Source organism: Aethalodelphis obliquidens, unplaced genomic scaffold (assembly GCF_003676395.1).
Source record: "Aethalodelphis obliquidens isolate GAN/ISIS:26980383/991018 unplaced genomic scaffold, ASM367639v1 scaffold2, whole genome shotgun sequence".
Lineage (NCBI taxonomy): Eukaryota > Metazoa > Chordata > Mammalia > Artiodactyla > Delphinidae > Aethalodelphis > Aethalodelphis obliquidens.
Genome location: NW_020837946.1, coordinates 48,353,947 through 48,380,012, shown reverse-complemented (window position 1 = coordinate 48,380,012; position 26,066 = coordinate 48,353,947). Strand labels below are relative to the sequence as shown.

Sequence of the window (26,066 nt, the reverse complement as noted above, 5' to 3'; positions counted from 1 at the left end):
AGGTCCTGAGATAAATAGATGTTTATTGTGAATATTTCTATTAATCTGTCTAAGCGTTGGACTGTGTCTGTTTTCTGTAGTTATAAGCCCAAGAGACCTGAAGTTCCTCCACTGCCCTTGATTGTATGTGCCTGTTTAATTTTCTACTCTTCTGTATACACCTCCTCAGAGAGAGTATCCTGCCATCTTTTCAGAGCTAATCCACTATTACACTGGAGCCCTATAGCTGGGTTGGTGAAGTGTGAGAGAGAGGGAGTATTCCTAAACCTTTTGATTAGACGTTAATTCTTTAAGATGTCTATGTCTCAGAGCTGTGACCATCGTATGTGGTTCTCCTGTGGTAAAGCTTTTTTCTTTTCTCTCACCCCAGGCCCCCCACTCCATCTTTCAGCTATAGAATTCTCACTCTGTTTTCTCAAAGCCATGACCTGTGCCCCTACAACTTATGTGAGACAGAAAGATTGTAGGGAGGGTACATTCCTTTCTTGGATGGAATAAGGTCTTTCAATTGAGATGTGGAAATACTCTGTCCTTTGGGAGTAGTCTTCAGTTATAGAGAAGGTTCTTGGCTTATTTCACAACAGTTATTCTTCCCATTCACCTTCCAGGGACACAAGGGACGCTTTCTCAAATTACCATCGTGAAAACCTCGTGGAGTTCATGAAAGGAAAGCCTGTTTGGTGGTCCCTATAAGATTGCAGTCACCAAGAGTTTCTTTCTCACACCAGGTTTCTGTCTCACACACTGTATAATCAGCCCATGGAAATTCATCAAAGTTAACATTTAAGAGTTCCTAGCAGCTCAGGGCTCAGCAGCTTCTGAGCCAAGTAAGCAGATGCTAGTTGCTCTATCTCTGAATGTGACTGTCTCTTCAGATTTCGAAGTGGTATTTTGCCCTGTGGCTTCGGTTCTTTGAGAGTTCCAAGAAAAATAATTGATTTTCATTTTCCATAGATTATTCTTATTGTGAGGACAAGAGCAATGACTCTCAAGCTCTGTACATGTCAGAGCTGAAACCAGAAATCTTTATCAACTTCTACTATTGTTTCCTGAGATCTCAAATAAACCCGTTGATCTCACCTCTTTGTCTCGGTGTCTATTTCTGGGAGAACCTAAGTTAGGAAAATCACTGGGACAATTTACTAGAGAAACTGCTCTGTCTTCCTTTAGATTACTCTCACAACTGAGACATAACGTATGCACCAGGCCACCATTCCATGTCTTTCTTCTACCTCTCAGAGAAAATAGCTGTTGCCTGTCAATTCAAGAGATTTCTAAAATGAAAAAAGTACTCTAAATTACTACCACTCATATTCTACACTGGGACCCTTTGTGGAATCTACTGATATAGAAGTCCCTTGGAATTTTATATATATGAATGACATTATATCTATCTATCTCTATATCTATATTTGAACTAGAGTACTACGCACCTCAGCTAGCGTTCAGCTTCAGTACACCTGATATACATTTTCTGCCTCAAAATGAGATCCCCCACGGCCTTGCTTTCTGCCCAGGGAGGCAGCAGAGTGATGTTCACTTTCAGCCAACTATTAAAGCATGCTGTCCCTCAGATTTCTCCCAATATGAATAGAAAATTCTAACTCAGTCTTCTGGTATTGTCTCAAGTTGTAATAAATATTAGCTTAAATTAACCAGAGGGTCTAAAAAGTATAGCCATAGGCCAGGGCTTCCAGTAGGATCCATGGATGGAAAAGAAACAGATGCCTCCAAAGAGACATTGTCTTGATGAGAAGGAGGATAGCCAAGTGAGATAGACAAGATTATACTTTGACTGAGGCTTGGGGATCCATACTTCTTTTACCTGAACAGGTTCTAAGGTTAGAAATCATACTGTTTATCCAGTGGTTGTTATCAGCTAAATAATCACAGCATGGAAGTAGATAAAACCTTATGAATGAACGCTCTTGCCTTGAAACTACTGTAATTCTGAAAGAAGTTGTCAATTTTGAAAAACAGTTTTATTTGCTCCCATTCTTATAAACGTGGACATTAAAATATACATTGTCCTTGCTGTTAGTTTGTACTTGAGTTAGCTCACCAGAGCTGTCTCTAGGGATGTGCTGTTCAATACACAGCGTTTTTAGTAGTCAGTCTCTGCCTTCACCTTTGATGGTGGTATAGATGAGTTTGCATTTCTGTGGAATCCTTGGAAAAACCTTACACTTAAACGCACATTTTAAACTATAATTCTGTTCATTGCACTTGTGACTTTTGATAAAATTATGACTTTCTGACTTAACCCTTAGTTGTCTCTCTATTCCTTAGAATTTTCTTGTTATCCATTCCTTAGCCTTTGAGGTAATAGAGCCTAGCCCTTCAGAACAGAATGACATATATTTTTTGAGACAATAGCATAGAGTTTTATCACCCAGAAAGTGGTTACCCTCTTGCCTAATAGGGAAAGGATTTAAACCAGATAATAATAACATCAGGGGGCTTCCCTGGTGGCGCAGTGGTTGAGAGTCCACCTGCTGATGCAGGGGACACGGGTTCGTGCCCCGGTCCGGGAGGATCCCACATGCCACGGAGCGGCTGGGCCCGTGAGCCATGGCCACTGAGCTGCACGTCCGGAGCCTGTGCTCCACAACGGGAGAGGCCACAACAGTGAGAGGCCCACGTACCGCAAATAATAATAATAATAACATCCGTTTTTCCACATGCTTCATTTGTACTCTATCTCTCCCTTATTGTTAATATAGCTTTCAGACTCCAGGGCCCAAAGGTGTTCTATAACTGTTTTCTTCCTGAATAAACTTTCTCTTCTTAACATTAAAAGGAAAGATAAAAGAGGGAAAGAATACAGAATAATGTGTTTGTCTTCTAGAAGGATGATAAGGGAAGTCATCTTTGAGGAAAGAACATTTTAGTAGAGATCTGCCAGAAGTGAATGAGTGCTTCATGCAAACATCTGGTATAAGAACATTCCAGGGAAAGTAACAAGTCCAAGGGTCAAAGTGAATGTATAATTAAGAAAGTTTCAAAAACTTTAAGGAAATAAAGGTGGCTAAAGTAAAGTGAGAGAGAGAGAAAGAATGATAGAAGATGATGACAGAGATGTAGTGTGAGTAACACATAGAGTAGAACTTGTAGGTCATTGTAAAAATATTTTTTCTGATAATGATGATGTACTATTAGGGAACTTCAAACTGAAAATGATATCATCTAAAATTATTCTAGAAAATGTATCTTGTCAGAAAGACATTCATAGAAAGTACCAGAAAAACTGGTAATCTTCTCCCAGTTCATCTTAAAAGTCAAGTCCAGGACAAAGATGACTATACAAGTAGTTTATTTATTTGGGGAATGATCCCAGGGAGCAGAACTGAAGTTCCCGAAAAGTAGAACAGATAAGAAAAGCTAATATAAGGATATACTTACTGTTTGCCACTAGTGCAAGTAACAGGTGCTCTTTCTCACTGGGAATCTCTGTGGAATCTTAGAAATGTGTCTCAGAAGTGTCTGCCTGGTAGACAAAAGGGGAAATAATTTATCCTTGATTTCTTACCCTCCACAGTGGTCGAGTGTGGACCTAAATGGTATTAACTCCTCAGCACTCCTGGGTGGTACATTTATTAGTGCTGAGTGGGAATCCACAAGCTCCCATATCATGAGTCAGAGAAGCCCCTTGATGGTAAGGGAAAGATGCCTCAACACAGCCTGGGGTAAACTGCAGTCAAGTGGTACCACATGAGGCTGCTGGAGAATGTCTCAGAACCTGTCACTTTGGTAATAACTGGAACAAGAGATACAGCCCAGAAGATGTGCAGTATTTTATAGAATGTGTAGACTATGGATTTCCAGTTGAAATGTCTTCTATCTCGATATCCTCTTAGAAGAGAACAGTTTTGTGATCTCTTCCTTGATTAATCTTTTCATTACAATCACATTTTAACAAAGACTTTTCTTTTTCGCTTTCTCTCTTTAGAGAAACTATAATGAAATTTATCCTGCATATAAATCACAAGGATGCTTTTATTCTTGATGGAGCAATAGGAGAGTCAGAGACAGAGGCAGAAGGAGAAGAGAGATTTTCCAAAGTATTTTAAGTGTTAATTACATACAAATATTTTTTAGCATTGAAAATAATTATATACTAACAGTGCCCAATCTATTTATATCTTTGCAATTTTAGCTACTTTAAATAGAGTATTTCTAGCAGAAATATTGGGTGTAATATATGATTACAACTACTATTTAGCAATGATCATTTATATGTAATTTGGTATTAGCTCTAAAGATGTCCCCTAAATGACTGGGTACCACAAGCCCAAACATGAGCTCAGCTACTTTAATAATAGTGTATCTCTAGTGCTGCTGGTTTCTGTTATATTTGTTTTTCATACACATGCAAAGCAAAAAAAGGGCAGTGCTAATATTCTTTATTTATTATTATTTGTCAAGTGTCTGGCAGTGCTGAGCTCTGTTAAAACTCTGGACATATCACAGTCAGCAAAGCAGGTGTGAATTGCTGCCCTCCTGGAGCTCACAGTCCTCAGGGAAGGTTACTCAATGGCACCGAGTTATGGCTGACTTTTAAGAGAGGCTGACCATCATTTGACGCGATATGTTATGCTGATGCCAACATGAAATGCATCATTTTGGAAAAGAAAGTTTTCTCCCTTCAAAGTTCTACTTCGATACTATTCATTTTGTTTTTTGTTTTGTTTTTTGTTTTTTTCAGTACGCGGGCTTCTGTGGCCTCTCCCGTTGCGGAGCACAGGCTCCGGACGCGCAGGCTCAGCGGCCATGACTCACGGGCCCAGCCGCTCCGCGGCATGTGGGATCTTCCCGGACCGGGGCATGAACCCGTGTCCCCTGCATCGGCAGGCGGACTCTCAACCACTGCACCACCAGGGAAGCCCTATTCATTTTAAATATAGGGTAGATGGAATGGCCCTGTGACTGTGGATAAACCATTAACTCCTTTTCAATTTGCTGTTCTGCAAAAATTATTGCACTGCACAGTTGCTAAGGTTGCATATTAAAAGATTCTTGACTTTATAACTTTGGAATTACATACTGCTTTCCTGAAAATAAGGATTCAAATTTACTGCTTTTAGATATATGTAAAATGTGATGGGTTTGGATGACTTGACCAGCTACAAGAAGTTCACCCCTTCTTCACTCTCTGCCATCATACTCAGTGGAGCATTCGGAAGTGTGTACATAATTGAACAGAATGCGTTTGCCTGATAGAGGGGGAAAATTTGAGGTTGAGGAGGATATATGAGCAGCTGTGTTCCTCTTTCATCTTATTCAAATGTATTTCTTACCTTCTGCAGGGGAATGGCTGTGTTGAATATGTGTATATTGTGCTTTACAATACCAGTCCATGCTTCTTTCAACACCATCCACAGTGGAGAAGGAGAGGGGCCAGGGGACACTGGGCATGTCAGCCTAGCGAGGGCTAATTTTGTCTACATACAAACTTAAAAAATGTTTTTCTTGGCATTGAAAGCCTTGGTTCCTAAGCCCCTTCTCCCCCTTCACACACACAACAGCTACCCTTTCCTCATCTTCCAGGATCCTCCAGTTTACAAACATTTTTTTAAGTGTATAATCAATGACGGTACATATGACTCTTTTCCTTATGACACATTCAATAACCAGTCCTTCTATTCTACTAATGTTTTCTAGAACACAGCCTTACTTCTTCCTGCAGTTTATATCAAGTTAAAAGTTCTAGCCTAAAAATGATTCTTACTGTGAAATTATTTGCAACCTTAACTTCAACTATGCCATGTTTCTTTTAATATCTTAGAGGAAGATACAGAGATAAAGCAAGAGGGCAAACACATGCCAAAATATTAACAATGATTTCATTAAAGTGAAGGCTTTATAAGAGTTTATTGTCATCTTCTTGTAATGTTTCTATAGTTCTGAACATTTTTCAGAATGTGAGGTATAATCAAAGAAATTCAGAAAACTAAAATACAATGAGGATTAAAACAAAGAGAGGGAAGACCTATAGCACAAAAGAGACTAAGAATCATATGAGATGACGGTAACATATGGGCCTTATTTGAACAAAGTATTTTAAAATATTAGAAAATTAGAATTATTTGAACACACTGACTGGATATTTGATGATAGTAAGGAATGATTGTGGGACTTTGTTTGTTTGTTTAGGTCTGATACTGATTTCATGATGATATTTTTTAAAAGTTCTTCTATTTTAGAGATACATACTGAAAGATGTACAGAAAACATTGTATGAATTTAGGAATGTCTTTAAAAATTATCTGAGGCAGGGGAAAGGATATGAGGTAGGAGAGGATAAAATGAAAGAAAGTTGACCCCAAGGTGATAATTGTTGAAGCTGAGTGATGGGTATGTGGGGGTTATACTGTACTCTCTACTTTGTTTTCTGCTTAAAAATTTAAACATAATGGAGTGCTATGGATCAGATTATTTGGGTTCAAATATGAGCTGCACATTTATTCATTATATATCCTTGAGCTAGATATTGAACTTTCCTGTGATTTAGTACTCTCACCTGTAAAATGAGGAAATGTCTAGAATACACACCTCTATTATTTTAATCATGATTGAATGAGTTAATACATACAAACTCTTAATCGGTGACTGACCCTAAACAAGCACTGAATAAATGTCAGCTATTATTTTTAGATTTGTTTTTCTCTTTCAAATCTAGGCTAAGGCTAATGCTTTTGAAGAATGCAATTTACCTAAGAATCTCAGTTTGCTTTCCTCAAAATTTTCCCACTTTTGTGGAATGAAAAATTAAGAAACAATTATTGCTTCTCTGGACGAATATCAATCTTAGGAAGACAAAATAAACCCCCAAAAAAAACCCTTACACCAAAATAAGAAATAACCAAAAATTTAGAGAGAGGAAGTAGCTTAACTGTAATTATAAGTAATGGGGAGAATCAACTAGTTTGCAAAGAAATTACTATTCTAAAATATTGTTTTGAAAGCTAATTCTGCTTTGAACCAAAGACTGTTGCCATTATAATAAACTCACATTGATTAGAATTTTATCTCTGCTTTGTACGCTTTAGCCATGAAATCATAGTACTTAATTATTGTTTCATTTAAATTGGATAATCCACAAAGTATTATTTTGAAGATTTTGTAAAAATTCAGTAAGCAGTTTAGATCTATGAGACTCATTTTCATCTTTTTAAACTAACTTTTTTTAAACATATTGGATGCAATCAAAAAGAATAATGGGGAATATTTCACAAATCTGCGGAGAAATGGTAAATTTTTCAAATTGACGACTCATATATGAACAATTTGAACAATTTTGCAATTTATCATCTCTTGCTGTGCAGTTGATAAAACTAATCAAAGATAATGATGAATCACTGTCTTTAAAGTGAGAAAGAGGGCCATGTATATACAGACTATGGCAAATGCATTACTACAAGGTATACTACAAGTTATACATATGAATGATGGTGTACATTATATGATGTGTACACAAATATATAGCACAATAAAGTAAGGAAAGTATTAACCATTTATTAAATTACAATTAGTAAACCACTTTCAAATTTTGTAGAAGCAATTTAAACATTCAAACTATGAGTTCTTTCTAGCCTGTATATTTAGTGAGAGGACGATTGTCATTGACATAGAGAAGACTGTGCGGTTTCATCTCCAAATCCTTGTGCCTGAACAAGTGAGTGTCTTATGGTAGCACATAAGAGGCCTGAATATGCAGTTATTTTGAATTTTAAAGAAGTTGAGCATGAGGCAATATGTAAATTAGAAACATAATATATTCTAAGGTAGGGATCGAAGTTTAGGTTTTCTTTATATCAGCACTTCAGTGAAAGACTTGGACAGTGTTTCAACATGTAATATTTATTCATGTCTGGCAACATCAACATTTAAGGAAGCATGAAATAGCAAGTAAATTTAGATTTAAGAAAACCTAAGACCTACAAACATTTTGCTATTTTATGCTTTGTAAATGAAAGCTAATGATAATCACTGCATTTTTCATATTTTCAGGAGTTTGATTGTATAGTCATCTTTATTTACTATCAGCATGATGAAAGCCATCTGTTATACAGTTTAAGTCTTTTCAGTTTAGGTAAATAACTTGCAGAAAAGAATCTCATTTTCCAAAGACTAGAGAATTTTTAAAAGTTCAACCAAAATTGATATGGGTCAAGATGAAAACGTTAGTCAAATGAAAGCTACTTGGGATGAATAAGTTGCAAACAAGCAAACAAAAAAACCAATCTTGAATATTTACATACCAATATGGACCTCTTCATAAAGGACATATTTTAGTTGTTGTTCAGGATTTTAAAATTTTATGTTAGCTAAGTCATTGCCAGAAATCGACAGTTGAATCAACAGCTATATGAGTTTCATATTTTTTTCTGTGCTAACATAGCACAGGAACTTGTTTAAGCAAGGGCTTCTATTTCTTTCTGTGATTTGTTTTTCCTCTCCATATTTCTACTATTCTTTCATCATTTATTTTGACTTCTTCTGTTAATCTTTAATTTTCCTTAACTGATAATTTCTCCTAATTTGGTTTGCTGCTATTTGCTTTATTTTTCTCTTTCTCGGTTATATTATTTTTAATTTTAATTACTATACTAAAGTTGTCAACTGTCAGAAGAAAGGAAACTCAGAGGAAAACTAATTGCTTCCTTCCTTGAAATTTTATTTTTCAGGATTATGCTGAGAAGGAGAACAGCATAGCAAAAGCTCTGGAAGATCTCAAGGCCAATTTTTACTGTGAACTCTGTGACAAGCAGTACTATAAGCATCAGGAGTTTGACAATCACATTAATTCATATGACCATGCCCACAAGCAGGTAAGAAAGAGGTATCAAAAAACCTCTAATATTTCTGAACTTTTGTAATAATTTGAATTGTGTAGACTGTATGAATATAATATTTTTTCTTTGCTGTGCAGTTTTTAAAGATGTCAATCTGGGGTGATAATTTGATGACTTACAATGAAAGACATTTTTTAAAAAGCACCAAAAGTAAAGTCAGAAGTAAATAACCAATATAAAGAAATACCATTCGGTTGCCTTTTAGTAACAGACAGTAATTTGAAAATTACATTCTTCAGGTGGTGATCCTCTATATTTCAAATTTATTAATTTCAAAATATGTTAATCAACTAAAGATATTGACCAGATATAAATGATTTTATTCATAGTTCTTTATGGAAGGCATTTCCCATTTAAACTACCATAAACGTATGAGAAGCAAGTTTTGGTATGGTAAAACCAATCTAGGGTTACTGGTTAAATAAATATGTATATGATTTAGTTTATTTTAATACTATTTCATTTCCCTATTGATTGAAAATCCAAGATTGATTTTTTCAACACTGTATGTAAAGATTAGTTTAAAATAGTGACATCAGAAGTGACATTAATAATATAGATTCTGTTTTTCTCATATGCTGTACTTATATCAATGCAACTGCGTACATTGTTTAGCTTACTTGACATGATTCAGTATGCTTAGTTACTGTCAACTTATAAATACTTTCCTTTTTAGCCATCATTCACAAAAATCATCCAAATGTCATTTTGGTATTAATTAAAGGTACATTTTTTACCCATGAACTTACACTAACTTTCCATTAACATTTACCATAAGTATGAAAGAGTAGGGGGAAATGATTACATTAATTACTTATGGACCAATGACATGTATTTTCTTTTGTTGTCAGTTTTTCCATTCTGTCATACCAACAAAACTGTGCTTGGGGAGGCTGTTGCAGGGAGAACATTACCCTCTGCTTACATATGTCACTGATTAATGCTGACTAAATTTAATGATCTGCCCTTGCGTTTCTTTTCCTGGTAGTAGACCCACAGGCACACCAGTTAATGAAAAGGTTTTGATGGAAATATCATTTCTTTTCTTACATAAAAACACATTCATATAAGTATATCATTGCTTGATTTGAACTTTAAATCCATCAGGAAATAGTATTGATTTCATTCTATGGTAACTTTCATGTGCTTTATAAAAAGATTCTGGAATGCTGTTACCGATGTGGTAACTCTAAGAAAGTTGTTCCTCTGATTTTTCCTAATATCTTCCTGTATTCCTTACAAGAGTGCAAAGATGGAGTGTTATTTTATCAGCAAGGTATTAAAATGCATTTATATTTTCTTTTTGGCTTCACTCATGAATAAACATTTCCTATTAGCAACTAAAAGCAAACATATGTATGTTTCATGGTGTAAACTAGGTATTTGGAAATGTGTGTGTATGTATACGTGTATTTTAAGAATATCTTACTAGCTACATCTTAATGTCCTTTGCCAAAGAATGCTTTGTTCAACCATAGGTTGTCTGGAGGATCAAATTCACTTATATTATCAGAGGACCTTTCCATTTCCATATTCTAAATGAAGTTAAGATACTATATACTGTACACAGATAAGCTAAGGGAATTCAGGATAAATTTGGTTTGTTCTTTTGAAGGTCTGGTCACTTGATACTACTCAGGGGCAGCAGGCTCTGGAGACAGACTATCTAAATGGCCATGGCAGAGTCTTAACTGATTAATTTAACATTAGACTATGTTACAGTAGCTGAAAGTACTTAAAATCTATATGATCATTGTATTCCCTCTCCATAGGATTGTGGCACATGTTTGAGACTGCCTTCCTAAAGAATGCACTCCCTTTTCTGAACAGACACTTTATCCCAATGACAGTTAGCTCTGTTTTTACCACAGGATTCCCAAACCTTGGTCACTTCAAATTAAGTAGAGGGGAAAAAAATTTGGAGGTGGGCAATTCAGATATTTTTCTCCTAAGAACTGGAACCAAGGTAAACAAACAAAACACAAACCAAAAAAAACCTCACACAAGACCTTCAAGATGGCAGAGGAGTAAGACGTGGAGATCACCTTCCCCCCCAACAAATACATCAGAAATACATCTGCATGTGGAACAACTCCTACAGAACACCTACTGAACACTAGCAGAAGACCTCAGACTTCCCAAAAGGCAAGAAACTCCCCACGTACCTGGGTAGGGCAAAAGAAAGAAGAAAAAACAGAAACAAAAGAATAGGGACGGGACCTACACCTCTGGGAGGGAGCTGTGAAGGGGTAAATTTTCCACACACTGGGAAGCCCCTTCACTGGTGGAGACGGGGGGCGGGGGGGAAGCTTCGGAGCCACGGAGATCTCAGCAACAGGGGTGCAGACGGCAAAGCGGAGAGATTCCCGCACAGAGGATTGGTGCCGACCACCACTCACCAACCTGAGAGGCTTGTCTGCTCACCCGCCTGGGTGGGTGGGGGCTGGGAGCTGAGGCTCAGGCTTCTGAGGTCAGATCCCAGAGAGAGGACTGGGGTTGGCTGCGTGAACACAGCCTGAAGAGGGCTGGTGCACCACAGCTAGCCGGGAGGGAGTCCAGGAAAAAGTCTGGAACTGCCTAAGAGGCAAGAAGCCATTGTTTCAGGGTGCACGAGGAGAGGGGATTCAGAGCAACGCCTAAACGAGCTCCAGAGACGGACGCGAGCCATGGCTATCAGCGTGGACACCAGAGACAGGCATGAAACGCTAAGGCTACTGCTGCAGCCACCAAGAAACCTGTGTGCAAGCGCAGGTCACTATCCACACCTACCCAGCCAGGAGCCTGTGCAGCCCACCATTGCCAAGGTCCCGTGATCCAGAGAGGGCTTCCCCGGGAGAACACACAGCACTCCTCAAGCTGGTGCAATGTCACATCGGCCTCTGCCACCACAGGCTTGCCCCACATTCCGTACCCCTCCCTCCGCCCAGCCTGAGTGAGCAGCTGCTATTTTAACCACGTCCTGTCTGAGCGAACAACAGACGCCCTTAGGCGACTTACATGCAGAGGCAGGGCCAGATCCATAGCTCAACCCCAGGAGTTGTGCGAACAAAGAAGAGAAAGGGAAATTTCTCCAAGCAGCCTCAGGAGCAGCGGATTAAATCTCCACAATCACCTTGATGTACCCTGCATTTGTGGAATACCCGAATATATAATGAATCATCCCAAAATTGAGGTGGTGGACGTTGGGAGCAACTGTAGATTTGGGGTTTGTTTTCTGTACCTAATTTGTTTCTGGTTTTATGTTTATCTCAGTTTAGTATTTAGAGTTTATTATCATTGGTAGATTTGTTTATTGATTTGGTTGCTCTCTTCCTTTTTTTTAAAAAAAAAATATATATATACTTTCCTTTTTCTCTTTTTGCGAGTGTGTATGTGTATGCTTCTTTGTGTGATTTTGTCTGTATAGCTTTGCTTTTACCATTTGTCCTAGGGTTCTGACTGTCCCTTTTTTTTCTTTTTTTTTAGTATTGTTTTTAATGCTTGCTATCACTGGTGGATTTGTTTTTTGGTTTGGTAGCTTTCGTCTTTCTTTCCTTCTTCCTTTTTTTTTCTCTTTTGTCAATGACTTTTTATTTTTTTTATTTTTAATAATTATTTTTATTTTTTATTTTAATAACTTTATTTTATCTTTTTCTTTCCTTCTTTTTTCTTCCTTGCTTCCTTCCTTTCTTTCCTCCTTCCTTCCTTCCTTTCATTCTTCCTTTCTTTATTTCTTTGTTTTTTTCTCCCTTTTCTTCTGAGCTGTGTGGCTGACAGGTTCTTGTTGCTCCAGCCGGGTGTCAGGCCTGTGTCAGGCCTGTGTCAGAGCCGAGTTCAGGACATTGGTCTACCAGAGACCTCCCAGCACCACATAATATCAAACATAATATCATAATATCAAACAGCGAAAGTTCTCCCAGAGATCTCCATCTCAACGCTAAGACCGAGCTCCACTCAATGAACAGCAAGCTACAGTGCTGGGCACCCTATGCCAAACAACTATGAAGACAGGAGCACAACTCCCCCATTAGCAGAGAGGCTGCCTAAAATCATAAGGTCACAGACACCCCAAAACACACCACTGGATGCGGTCCTTCCCACCAGAAGGACAAGATCCAGCCTCATCCACCAGAACACAGGCACCAGTCCCCTGCACCAGGAGGGCTACACAACCCACTGAACCAACCTTACCCACTGGGGACAGACACCAAAAACAACAGGAACTATGAACCGGCAGCCTGCGAAAGGGAGACCCCAAACACAGTAAGTTAAGCAAAATGAGAAGACAGAGAAACACACAGCAGATGAAGGAGCAAGATAAAAACCCACCAGACAAAACAAATGAAGAGGAAATAGGTAGTCTACCTGAAAAAGGAACTCAGAGTAATCATAGTTAAGATGATCCAAAATCTTGGAAATAGAATGGAGAAAATACATGAAATATTTGACAAGGACCTAGAAGAACTAAACAGCAAACAAACAATCATGAACAACACAATAAATGAAATTTTAAATTCTCTAGAAGGAATCAATGGCAGAATAACTGAGGCAGAAGAAGGGATAAGTGACCTGAAAGATAAAATAGTAGAAATAACTATCACAGAGCAGAATAAAGAAAAAAGAATGAAAAGAATTGAGGACCCCTGGAACATCATTAAACACACAAACATTCGAATTATAGGGGTGCCAGAAGAAGAAGAGGAAAAGAAAGAGACTGAGAAAATATTTGAAGAGATTATAGTTGAAAACTTCCCTAATATAAGAAAGGAAATAGTCAAGTCCCAGAAGAACAGAGAGCCCCATACAGGATAAATCCAAGGAGAAACACGCCAAGACACATATTAATCAAACTATCAAAAATTAAATACAAAGAAAAAATATTAAAAGCAGTAAGGGAAAAACAACAAATAACATACAAGGGAATCTCCATAAGGCTAATAGCTGATCTTTCAGCAGAAACTCTGCAAGCCAGAAGGGAGTGGCAGGACATATTTAAAGTGATGAAATGGAAGAACCTACAACCAAGATTACTGTACCCAGCAAGGATCTCATTCAGATTTGACGGAGAAATTAAAACCATTACAGAGAAGCAACAGCTAAGAGAATACAGCACCACCAAACCAGCTTTACAAAAAGTGCTAAAGGAACTTCTCCAGGCAAGAAACACAAAAGAGGGAAAAGACCTACAATAACAAACCCAAAATGATCAAGAAAATGGTAATAGGAACATACCTATCGATAACTACGTTAAATGTAAATGGATTAAATGCTCCAAGCAAAAGACATAGACTGGCTGAATGCATACAAAAACAAGACCCATATATATGCTGTCTGCAAGAGACCCACTCAGATCTAGGGACACATATAAACTGAAAGTGAGGGGATGGAAAAAGATACTACATGAAAATGGAAATCAAAATACAGCTGGAGGAGCAATTTACATATCAGACAAAATAGAATTTAAAATAAAGACTATTAAAAGAGACAAAGAAGGACACTACATAATGATCAAGTGATCAATCCAAGAAGAAGCTATAACAATTGCAAATATTTATGCATCCAACATAGGAGCACCTCAATACATAAGGCAAATTCTAACATCCATAAAAGAGGAAATTGACAGTAACCCAACAATAGTAGGAGACTTTAACACCCCACTTTTACCAATGGACAGATCATCCAAAATGAAAATAAATAAGGAAACACATGTTTGAAATGACACATTAAACAAGATGGACTTAATTGATATTTATAGGACATTTCATTCAAAAACAACAGAATACACTTTCTTCTCAAGTGCTCATGGAACATTCTCCAGGATAGATCATATCTTGGGTCACACATCAAGCCTTGGTAAATTTAAGAAAATTAAAGTTGTATCAAGTATCTTTTCTGACCACAATGCTATGAGACTAGATATCAATTACAGGAAAAAATCTGTAAAAAATACAGACACATGAAGGCTAAATAATACACTACTTAATAACGAAGAGATCAGTGAAGGAATCAAAGAGGAAATCAAAACATACGTAGAAACAAATACAATGAAAACATGACAACCCAAATCCTATGGGATGCAGGAAAAGCAGTTCTAGGATGGAAGTTTATAGCAATAAAATCCTACCTCAAGAAACAAGAAGCATCTCAAATAAACAACCTAACCTTACACCTAAAGCAATTAGAGAAAGAAGAACAAGAAAACCCCAAAGTTAGCAGAAGGAAAGAAATCATAAAGATCAGATCAGAAATAAACGAAAAAGAAATGAAGGCAACAAGAGCAAAGATCAATAAAACTAAAAGCTGGTTCTTTGGGAAGATAAACAAAATTGATTAACCATTAGCCAGTCTAATCAAGAAAAAAAGGGAGAAGACTCAAATCAATAGAATTAGAAATGAAAATGGATAAGTAACAACTGACACTGCAGAAATACAAAGGATAATGAGAGATTACTACAAGAAACTATATGCCAATAAAATGGACAACCTTAAAGAAATGGACAAATTCTTAGAAAAGCACAACTTTCCGAGACAGAACCAGGAAGAAACAGAAAATATAAAGACACAAATCACAAGCACTGAAATTGAGACTGTGATTAAAAATCGTCCAACAAACAAAAGCCCAGGACCAGAAAGATTCACAGGTGAACTCTATCAAAAATTAGAGAAGAGCTAAGCAGCTATCCTTCTCAAACTCTTCCAAAATATAGCAGAGGGAAGAACACTCCCAAACTCATTCTGCAACGCCACCATCACCTTGATACCAAAACCAGGTAACAGTGTCACAAAGAAAGAAAACTAATAGCATTGATGAGGCCAATAGCATTAATGAACATAGATGCAAAAATTCTCAACAAGATACTAGCAAACAGAATCCAACAGTACTTTAAAAGAATCATACAACATGATCAAGTGGGGTTTATCCCAAGAATGCAAGGTTTCTTCAATATACGCAAATCAATCAATATGATAAACCATATTAACAAATTGAAGGAGAAAAACCATATGATCATCTCAATAGATGCAGAGAAAGCTTTTGACAAAATTCAACACCTATTTATGATAAAAACCTTCCAGAAAGTAGGCATAGAGGGAACTTACCTCAACATAATAAAGGCCACATATGACAAACCCACACCCAATATCGTTCTCAATGGTGAAAAACTGAAACCATTTCCTCTAAGATCAGGAACAAGACAAGGTTGTCCATTCTCACCACTATTATTCAACATACTTTTGGGAGTTTTAGCCTCGGCAACCAGAGAAGAAAAAGAAATAAAAGGAATCCAAATTGGAAAAGAAGAAGTAAAGATGTCACTGTTTGTAGATGACATGATACTATACATAGAGAATCCTAAAGATGCTACTAGAAAACTACTAAAGCTAATCAATGAATTTGGTAAAGTAGCAGGATACAAAATTAATGCACAAAAATTTCTTGCATTCCTGTACACTAATGATGAAAAATCTGAAAGTGAAATTCAGAAACTCTCCCATTTACCATTGCAACAATAACAATAAAATACCTAGGAATAAACCTACCTAAGGAGACAAAAGACCTGTATGCAGAAAACTATAACACACTGATGAAAGAAATTAAAGATGATACAAAGAGATGGAGATATATACCATGTTCTTGGATTGGAAGAATCAACATTGTGAAAATGACTATATTACCCAAAGCAATCTACAGATTCAATGCAATCCCTATCAAACTACCAATGGCATTTTTCACAGAACTAGAACAAAAAATTTCACAATTTGTATGGAAACACAAAAGACCCCATATAGCCAAAGGAATCTTGAGAAAGAAATATGGAGCTGGAGGAATCAGATTCTGTGACTTCAGACTATACTACAAAGCTACAGTAGTCAAGACAGTATGGAACTGACATAAAAACAGAAATATAGATAAATGGAACAGGATAGAAAGCCCAGAGATTAACTCATGCACATATGGTCACCTTATTTTTCTTAAAGGAGGCAAGAATATACAATGGAGAAAAGACAGTCACTTCAATAAGTCGTGCTGGGAAAAGTGGACAGCTACATGTAAAAGAATGAAATTAGAATACTCCCTAGCACCATACACAAAAATAAACTTAAAATGTATTAAAGATCTAAATGTAAGGCCAGACACTCTAATACTCTTAGAGGAAAACATAGGCAGACCATTCTATGACATAAATCATAGCAAGATCCTTTTTGACCCACCTCCTAGAGAAATGGAAATAAGAAGAAAAATAAACAAATGGGACTGAATGAAACTTAAAAGCTTTTACACAGCAAAGGAAAACTTAAACAAGATGAAAAGACAACCCTCAGAATGGGAGAAAATATTTGCAAATGAAGCAACTGGCAAAGGATTAATTTCCAAAATATACAAGCAGCTCATGTAGTGCAATATCAAAAAAAACAAACAACCCAATCCAAAAATGGGCAGAAGGCCTAAATAGACAAAGAAGATATACAGATTGCCAACAAACACACGAAAGGATGTCCAACATCACTAATCATCAGAGAAATGCAAATCAAGACTACAATGCGGTATCACCTCAAATTAGTCAGAATGGCCATCATCAAAAAATCTACAAACAGTAAATGCTAGATAGGGTGTGGTGAAAAGGGAACCCTCTTGTACTGTTATGGGAATGTAAATTGATACAGCCACTATGGAGAATCGTATGTAGGTTCCTTAAAAAACTAAAAATAGAACTACCATATGATCCAGCAATCCCACTACTGGGCATATACCCTGAGAAAACCATAATTCAAAAAGAGACATGTACCACAATGTTCATTGCAGCACTATTTACAATCGCCAGGACATGGAAGCAACCTAAGTGTCCATCAACAGATGAATGGATAAAGAAGATGTGGCACATATATACAATGGAATATTACTCAGCCATTAAAAAAAACGAAATTGAGTTATTTGTAGTGAGGTGGGTGGACCTAGAGTCTGTCATACAGAGTGAAGTAAGTCAGAAAGTGAAAAACAAATACCGTATGCTAACACATATATATGGAATCTAAGAAAAAAAAAGAAAAATGCTTCTGAAGAGTCTAGGGGCACAACAGGAATAAAGACACAGATGTTGAAAATGGACTTGAGTACACCGGAGGGGGAAGGGTAAGCTGGGACAAAGTGAGAAAGTGGCAAATGTAAAATTAATAACTGGTGGGAAGCAGCTACATAGCACAGGGAGATCAGCTCAGTGCTTTGTGACCACCTAGAGTGGTGGGATAGGGAGGGTGGGAGGGAGATGCAAGAGCGAGGATATATGGGGATATATGTATATGTATAGCTGATTCACTTTGTTTTAAAGCAGAAGCTAACACAACATTGTAAAGCAATTTTACTCCATAAAGATGTTAAAAAAACAAAACAAAAACAAAAAAAGACTGTCTACTCTCTGATTATGTCTGAACCTAACACATTACATATGTAATCCTCTGCTGTGGCTAAATGCATTGAAAAGTTGAGAAAACTGGTTTGCTTAAATAGAGGACAAAATAAGCACACAGAAAATGAGGTCTATGTGACCATGTGACAATTGAAGGAAACAGTATGGAAATAGGAATTTTGATTTTGAATGGCTTTCAGAAAAATAAGCAGTATTTCCATTAACTGATATGCAGATCCTTTCCTTGGATTCTGAGAGATATTTCAGCTTGGTATTAATAAATGAACTTAACAGGAAAAATAAAGCCAAACCCTAGCTTAATACTTTTTACTTGTGCCCTAAAAAGCAAAATAAAAATAAACTCTTAGTAAAATACTAACCTATCTCAGTAGCAAAGCAACGTTTTTGGTCTCCTATAGAAAACGCCTACATAAGAAATATTTATACTCAAAGTCCATATAACTTAACTTTCAGGTAAGAAAACCTACTTGTGATTAGGACACTTCTTGCATGGAATTAGAAAAAGACAAAGAGACCACTCATCTCATACATTCTTTACCTCCAGAGATATGATTCTAAGGACCACCTGATACAGGGCAAAAGTGGGGGGGGCGGTTATTGGTGGAATGAACCCTAGTCCTGCCACTACTTGCCTTGGGTAAAATGAGCAAAGGCTCATGTAATTCTATTACTAATTCTTAGGAGGAATAAATGAGAGAATGCACATGAACACACTTTGCAAAGTGTAAAAAAATAGGAATAGTTCAGTATTTAATTAGTTTTTATTATACTACGTACTAAAATTTTTCTCCTAAAATGTTTGGGACACTGACAGCTTGCCTCTGAGACTTCCTTTATGTAGGCTTCCCCAAAGTATCTATTTTTACTTCAAAAAGGCTAATAGAGTCTGAAATGTAGACAGATAATCTTGACCTATGAGCTGTTTTGCCTGCCTCATGTATCTTTGCAAATTCGTGTATGGCAGAGTATGTGTTGCATTTGAACTCTAAGCTTCAAAGAAAAATCTGTTTCTCTCATCCACATGCTCCTTGGATAACTTCAGAATCTCTCTTGCGCTTTTATTACTAAGACTTGCTAACAGAGAGTTAAAAAGAGGAGGAGGCTCAGGTGTATGGAGGTGATCACAGTAGTTCACAATTTAGACTTCATTTTTGCAATATTTTCTTTTTACCTTAAAACTTGAAAGCCTTTGGATTGTAACCTTTTAATGACAAGGATTGTTTCCTTTATGTCTTCATCCTTCAAAACATCTAATGCAGCATTTTTCACAGTTTACACACCAAATCAATGCTTCCTATATAAATAAATGTAAAAAGGCCAGAGTCAAATTCCTTTTGAGGTTTTGTAATAAACCGCAGCTTCGAGGTAGGTAAGAGTTTCAAAAGAATAAAATTATTTATTTATAGATTTATACTTAGATGAAACTAATTGTGAGGAGAATATTATTTATGAGGATGAAGTGACTAAGTTGGACGAGTATCTTGAATGCTTCCACATTCATGAGTATTTTTCCTTTATAAAGTAGTGTTACTGATTATAATATAGCAACAATTTAAATAGCATATATTATGTGTATTCTTCAAAGTGTTTCATATCTTTTTAACATCAATGTATTTTGGATTTGTATTGTGAGTGTTTTTTTATGTGAGAAAATTATTAAAAGCAAATAGCACTTTTAGAACTACCTCAGAGGTTTCACTTTCAGTAGGGTAGCACACAAGATGCTCCAAAGGACCCTTGTGCTATAAAACAAATAGATCCTCTACAATACAAATTTTTAATTGAATTGCTGAGTTTCTAGGAAGGATGATATCTCTAAAGACCATGGGGTGAGGAAGTGCTGAGGAGTGGGAAGCTACTGGCTAAAACCTGGGCATGCAGTAATAATAAACTACAAAATGTGGAACTGAATGAAGAGTAAATCACACTATGAGCTTTGTAGTTTGGAAATGAACCACTGTCAGCAGTTGGTAAACTTTTACTAAGACTTCTGGATTAAAATGAATATTGCCCCTAGTTCTTGACTGAAACATATACAAATTACTCTTGAAAAAAAAGCAACCTTGATTTAGATTTTCCATTGAATGTGATTAACAAAATCAGGGATCATAATCAAAGATCAAAAACTCTAATCAAAATCTCAATATTTTTTAATATTTAACTTTACAAACTGGTTGCACAATTTATATGTAAGAATGAATACAATTCTAAAAAGGCAACTAAAAGTCAGAAGATTTGTCCTGCTGGATGCCAAGACTATTATATACAGCTCTATTGTCGCAGACTTGGACAGATTGATTAATGGAACAGAATCTAGAGCTGTGACGTAAAAATCCACTTATGTTTGGAAATTTGTTAAGTAACAGAGGCAGAAAGCACCTCAGTGGTAAAAAGATATACTTTCCAGACAATAGTATGTGATGATTAGTTATCTATATTTTTTTAAAAAAGAGATTGACTCCTTCTTCACACAATAAATGATCAAGCAATATCAATGTCAGATGAATTAAAGAGTTTAAAATAAAAACTTGTAAAAATTTAGAACAGTATTGTGAGAAATATTTTTATGACTTCAGAGTAATACACAAGTATATGTTAAATAAGGCATTGAAAGCACAAAGCATTGTAGAAAAGATTGGTAAGTTTAACTACATCAAAAATAATATTTATCACAAGAAATTTTCAGTAAAGAAAGTAAAACCACAAGCCAGAAATTGGGAAAATATATTTGTAATATATATACCAAGAAAGACTTTGTGTTCGTATCTTATTAAAAATATGAATTCATGAGAAAAAGAAAAACAACCCAGTAGAAAACTGGACCAAAATATGGTGGAAATTTACAAAGAAGAAACACTAAAGACCCATAAATATATTACAAATTGGTCAAAAATGAGCAATAATTTTGTACCCACCAAATTGGAAAAAATAAAATTTGATGATGTCAGGTGATAATGATGTGTATCAATGGAAAATCTTACACATCATTTGTGAAAGTATGAATTGATCTGGCAACTCAGGAAAACAATCTTACAAATTTATATATTAACATACTGAAACAAAACAAAAGCCTCTTAATAATAATAGCTATGAACAACAAAATTTGAAAATAAATTGTGATGTATTCACACAATGCAAAATTATTCTGTAGTTCAAATAAACTAACTTTAGGTAAATATAACATGAAAGAATCTTAGAAATGTAATATTGATTGAACAAAAAGTTGTGAAAGACTGCACACTTTTTATTTTGTCCAGAAAAAAACTTAATGCTATTGTTTTTAAGTTTATAAACATGTGATCTATCCCTCTTTGGGAAATGGAAAATGGTGAATATGAAACTCAAGATGGTGGTTACTTCAAGGAGTGAAGTAGGGTGATGTGATACCAAAGGATCACATGAGTATATGAAATATGTTCTAATTCTTAAACTGGAGAATGGGGTCAGGGTTATTCAGTTTAATATAATGCTTCATACAATTGCACATATAAAATACTATGGACTGAATCATTAAACAAAGAAATATCATAGTCAAACAAATATGTTCTCAAAGTCTCAAACTATTCCGTCATAGTTATAGAAACTGTCTTAATTGCAATGAAGTAGTAATTCAATATTAAATGGAGAATTATAATTGAAGTTATTGTTAGCTTTTCCATGTGCCATTCAAATATTTCACCATTTTTTTAAGAAAGCACATCTCCCCTGTTTATCAGGATCATCTTGCTTGTTAAACTTCAACGAATATGGGAAAATAAAGTTTTCCAGGAAAAGATAAAAAAGGTAGAGATACATTTCCATTGCTCTTTCTCTCATTATCATTTGACCAGATGAGCCCTCAATATTAATGTAAGAAGTGCACAATTTTTTATCATATTTATGTTTTTATAGAATTCTTTATTCAAAAGCCCAGAGAAGCACAGGATTTTATTAACATGCATAAAATCTAATTATATGCAGATAAGTGACAGTTTAAATGCAAATCATTATTTTAACCTACATAAACATAAAAAATAATAATTTATTATTTTAAAAACAGAATTAGTTTTTCATAACAGAAAATACAGTATTTTAAGGATAACTATACATCCCAATATCCTACGACAGTCTCACTTTATATCCATCATCCTGGTTTAATTATTAATAGAGTCCTTATTTAAGTAATAAATAACATGTTTGCAATAGATACGTTTATTGAAAAACAGCAACATTTTTCGCTACATTTTAGAAAGATGAAAGTTTAAAGGAAATGGCATAGTAAGCCTGATCCTTCATTTAAGTTATATATTTACCCAAACTTAGAAATGTCAAAGGGAACTTTTTAAAAAGTCTAAAAAAAATCACATACCTATATACATTTTTTGCTTGAGGAAACTATGTAAACGTACATTTCACTGTGTAGCAAATGCACTTAGGAGTCAAGAGACCAGGCAGACTCTATCACAAACTTCTTTTAAGGGCAAAGCTTTTTACCTTTGCCTTCCCAGAGCTCTATTTCCGCATCTATATACAGAGAGTTTAGACCAGATGACTTCATTGGCCTATCTGGGTCTAAATTTTAAGGATTCTATATCATCAAGTATAACACAGGTTAAAGCTTATGTGTTCGTCATAAATAGTCATACGTACTTCATTCTCAATTCCACATTTTCTAAGTGATTCTCATGTAAAAAGAGTATTAGAATATTTTCCAGTGAAGTTGTCATTCTGAATTCTAGTCATTGAGATTTTTTTTTTTAAGTGGGAAACTCACTATCAGGAAAAAGAAAAGATTTTCCTGTAAACCCTTTTACCTGTACATCTGCCCTGAACCAAAGCCACACCATGTCTGTCTTCTCACCTGGTAGCCTATGGGCAATTCAGAGTTATTTTCACTGTAAGAGATTTGTCACGCTGATACTATGAAAAGATAGAAAAGGGAATGATTGCCTTATTGTTGCTGCCCCTCAAACATTTTGTTTTTTTACCTTAACAGTTTCAGTGTGGCTGAAATATCTCCCAAAAGGCACTGAAGTGACCTTAACCCAGCAAGTCAAGATTCTGTGCTTTATGGCATGCTGTTTTGTTCTGCTCCAGAGGAAGTCACTGTCAGGCCAGATTGTTGGAATGTGCTGTCCTGCAGGGACTTGTAGTGCTATAGAAGTGGAGCAGCTTTATTCTCAAATTTGAACATTTCCTAATCATTTAAGCTTCTGTTCAGTAAAGTGATACTTGAGAAAGAAATCACTTCTTTATATTTGGGTGTAAATTTTCACCTGCAAAATAATATTTAAAGGTTAATAAGAAAATATGAGAGACAGGTAAAGCAATTAATGATTCAGTCCATTTCAAACATCTTTCCTGGGATTTTTCCTGGGCTGTGTATTCATCTAACTGTACTGTTTTGTTGTGTTGTTTTTTTTTTTTTAACCATTTGGAGGATCAGAACAAGGGGAAAACTTAAAAATTTCCTCCTATAGAGCATCCCCACTGCCCCAAATGACGGCTCCAAGAGAAGCACACACATATGTCTTCATCTTCAATGAACTGTACTGCTTTGACATTTCATATTCAAACCATGATTTGAATAGAATTAAACTGAAGGTTTTGTCCATTCTTGAGTCTGAGCCAGACTGGATAAAATATTCATTTCTAGTATCTGAACTCATGTCATTGTCTTAAGCTTTCCCCAGTGGAGTTGAAGTCTCCTTCCCTCCCACCTTCCAACATCTGTTAGGTTGATGGCTGTCTATTGAGTCAATTAATGTTCAGGGGAAGTGAAAAATACAACTTTAAGCAAAGGGTTTTATTACATGTTATCTACATATAATTATGCCAAAAAAGAATTTAAAAAGTAAGATACAGTAGAGAAATGCACCTAATATGAGAGAAAGCTTTTGTATTTATGTATATTTTAGAATAGGAGGACCTTCAAGATGGCAGAGGAGTAAGACGTGGAGATCACCTTCTTACCCACAAATACATCAAAAACACATCTACATGTGGAACAACTCTTACAGAACACCTACTGAATGCTTACAGAAGATTTCCCAAAGGGCAAGAAACTCCCCACGTACCTGGCCATGTGGCTGATAGGGTCCTGGTGCTCCAGCCAGGTGTCAGGCCTGAGCCACTGAGGTGGGAGAGCCAAGTTCAAGACATTGGACCACCAGAGATCCCCCGGCCATATGTAATATCAATCAGTGAGAGCTCTCCCAGAGATCTCCATCTAAATGCTAAGACCCAGCTCCACTTAATGACCAGCAAGCTCCAGTGCTGGACACCCCATGCCAAACAACTAGAAACACAGGAACACAACCTCACTGATTAGCAAAGACTCTGCCTAAAATCATAATTAGTTCATAGACACCCCAAAACACACCAGTGGACGTGGTCAGGCCCACCAGAAAGATAGCATCCAGCCTCACACACCAGAACACAGGCACCAGTCCCCTGCACCAGGAGGCCTACACAGCCCACTGAACCAACCTTACCCACTGGGGGCAGACACCAAAAATCGGCAGCCTGTGAAAAGGAGACCCTAAACACAGTAAGTTAAGCAAAATGAGAAGACAAAGAAACACACAGCAGTGGAAGGAGCAAGGTAAAAACCCACCAGACCTAACAAATGTAGAGGAAATAGGCAGTCTACCTGAAAAAGAAATCAGAATAATTATAGTAAAGATGATCCAAAATCTTGGAAATAGAATGCAGAAAATACAAGAAATGTTTAACAAGGACCTAGAAGAACTAAAGAGAAAACAAACAATCATGAACACAATAAATGAAATTAAAAACTCTCTAGAAGGGACCAATAGCAGAATAACTGAGGCAGAAGAATGGATAAATGACCTGAAAGATAAAATAGTGGAAATAACTACTGCAGAGCAGAATTAAGAAAAAAGAAAAGAATTGAGGACAGTCTCAGAGACCTCAGCAACTGACAAAGGATTAATCTCCAAAATATACAAGCAGCTTATGCAGTGCAATATCAAAAAAACAAGCAACCCAATCCAAAAATGGGCAGAAGACCTAAATAGACAAAGAAGATATACAGATTGCCAACAAACACATGAAAGGATGCTCAACATCACTAATCATTAGAGAAATGCAAACCAAAACTACAATGTGGTATCACCTCAAACTGGTCAGAATGGCCATCAACAAAAAATCTACAAACAATAAATGCTAGAGTGGGTATGGAGTAAAGGGAACCCTCTTGCACTGTTGGTGGGAATGTAAATTGATAACAGCCACTGGGGAGAACAGTATGTAGGTTCCTTAAAAAACTAAAAATAGAACTACCATACGACCCAGCAGTCCCACTACTTGACATATTCCCTGAGAAAACCATAATTCAAAAAGAGTCATGTACCACAATATTCATTGCAGCACTATTTACAATAGCCAGGACTTGGAAGCAGTGTAAGTGTCCACTGACAGATGAATGGTTAAAGAAGATGTGGCACATATATACAATGGAATATTACTGAGCCATAAAAAGAAACGAAATTGAGTTATTTGTCATGCGGTGAATGGACCTAGAGACTATCATACAGAGTGAAGTAAGTCAGAAAGAGAAAAACAAATACCATATGCTAATACATATATATGGAATCTAAAAAAAAAAAGAAAAAATGTTCAGAAGAACCTAGGGGTAGGACAGGAGTAAAGACGCAGACATAGAGAATGGACTTGAGGACACTGGGAGGGGAAAGGGTAAGCTGGGACGAAGTGGGAGAGTGGCATTGACATATATACACTACCAAATGTAAAATAGATAGCTAGTGGGAAGCAGCTGCATAGCACAGGGAGATCAGCTGGGTGC

The 26,066-nt window shown here is 36.3% G+C and overlaps 1 protein-coding gene across 1 annotated transcript in view; it reads left to right on the top strand.

The window, feature by feature from the left end:
* The window catches only part of ZNF804A (zinc finger protein 804A), a 313,788-nt gene that overhangs the window by 240,825 nt on the left and 46,897 nt on the right, over positions 1-26,066 (top strand). Inside the window, exon 2 of the mRNA XM_027126426.1 lies at positions 8,688-8,831. Coding sequence (XP_026982227.1) covers positions 8,688-8,831 — 144 coding nt within the window. The remainder of the gene's footprint in view (positions 1-8,687; positions 8,832-26,066) is intronic.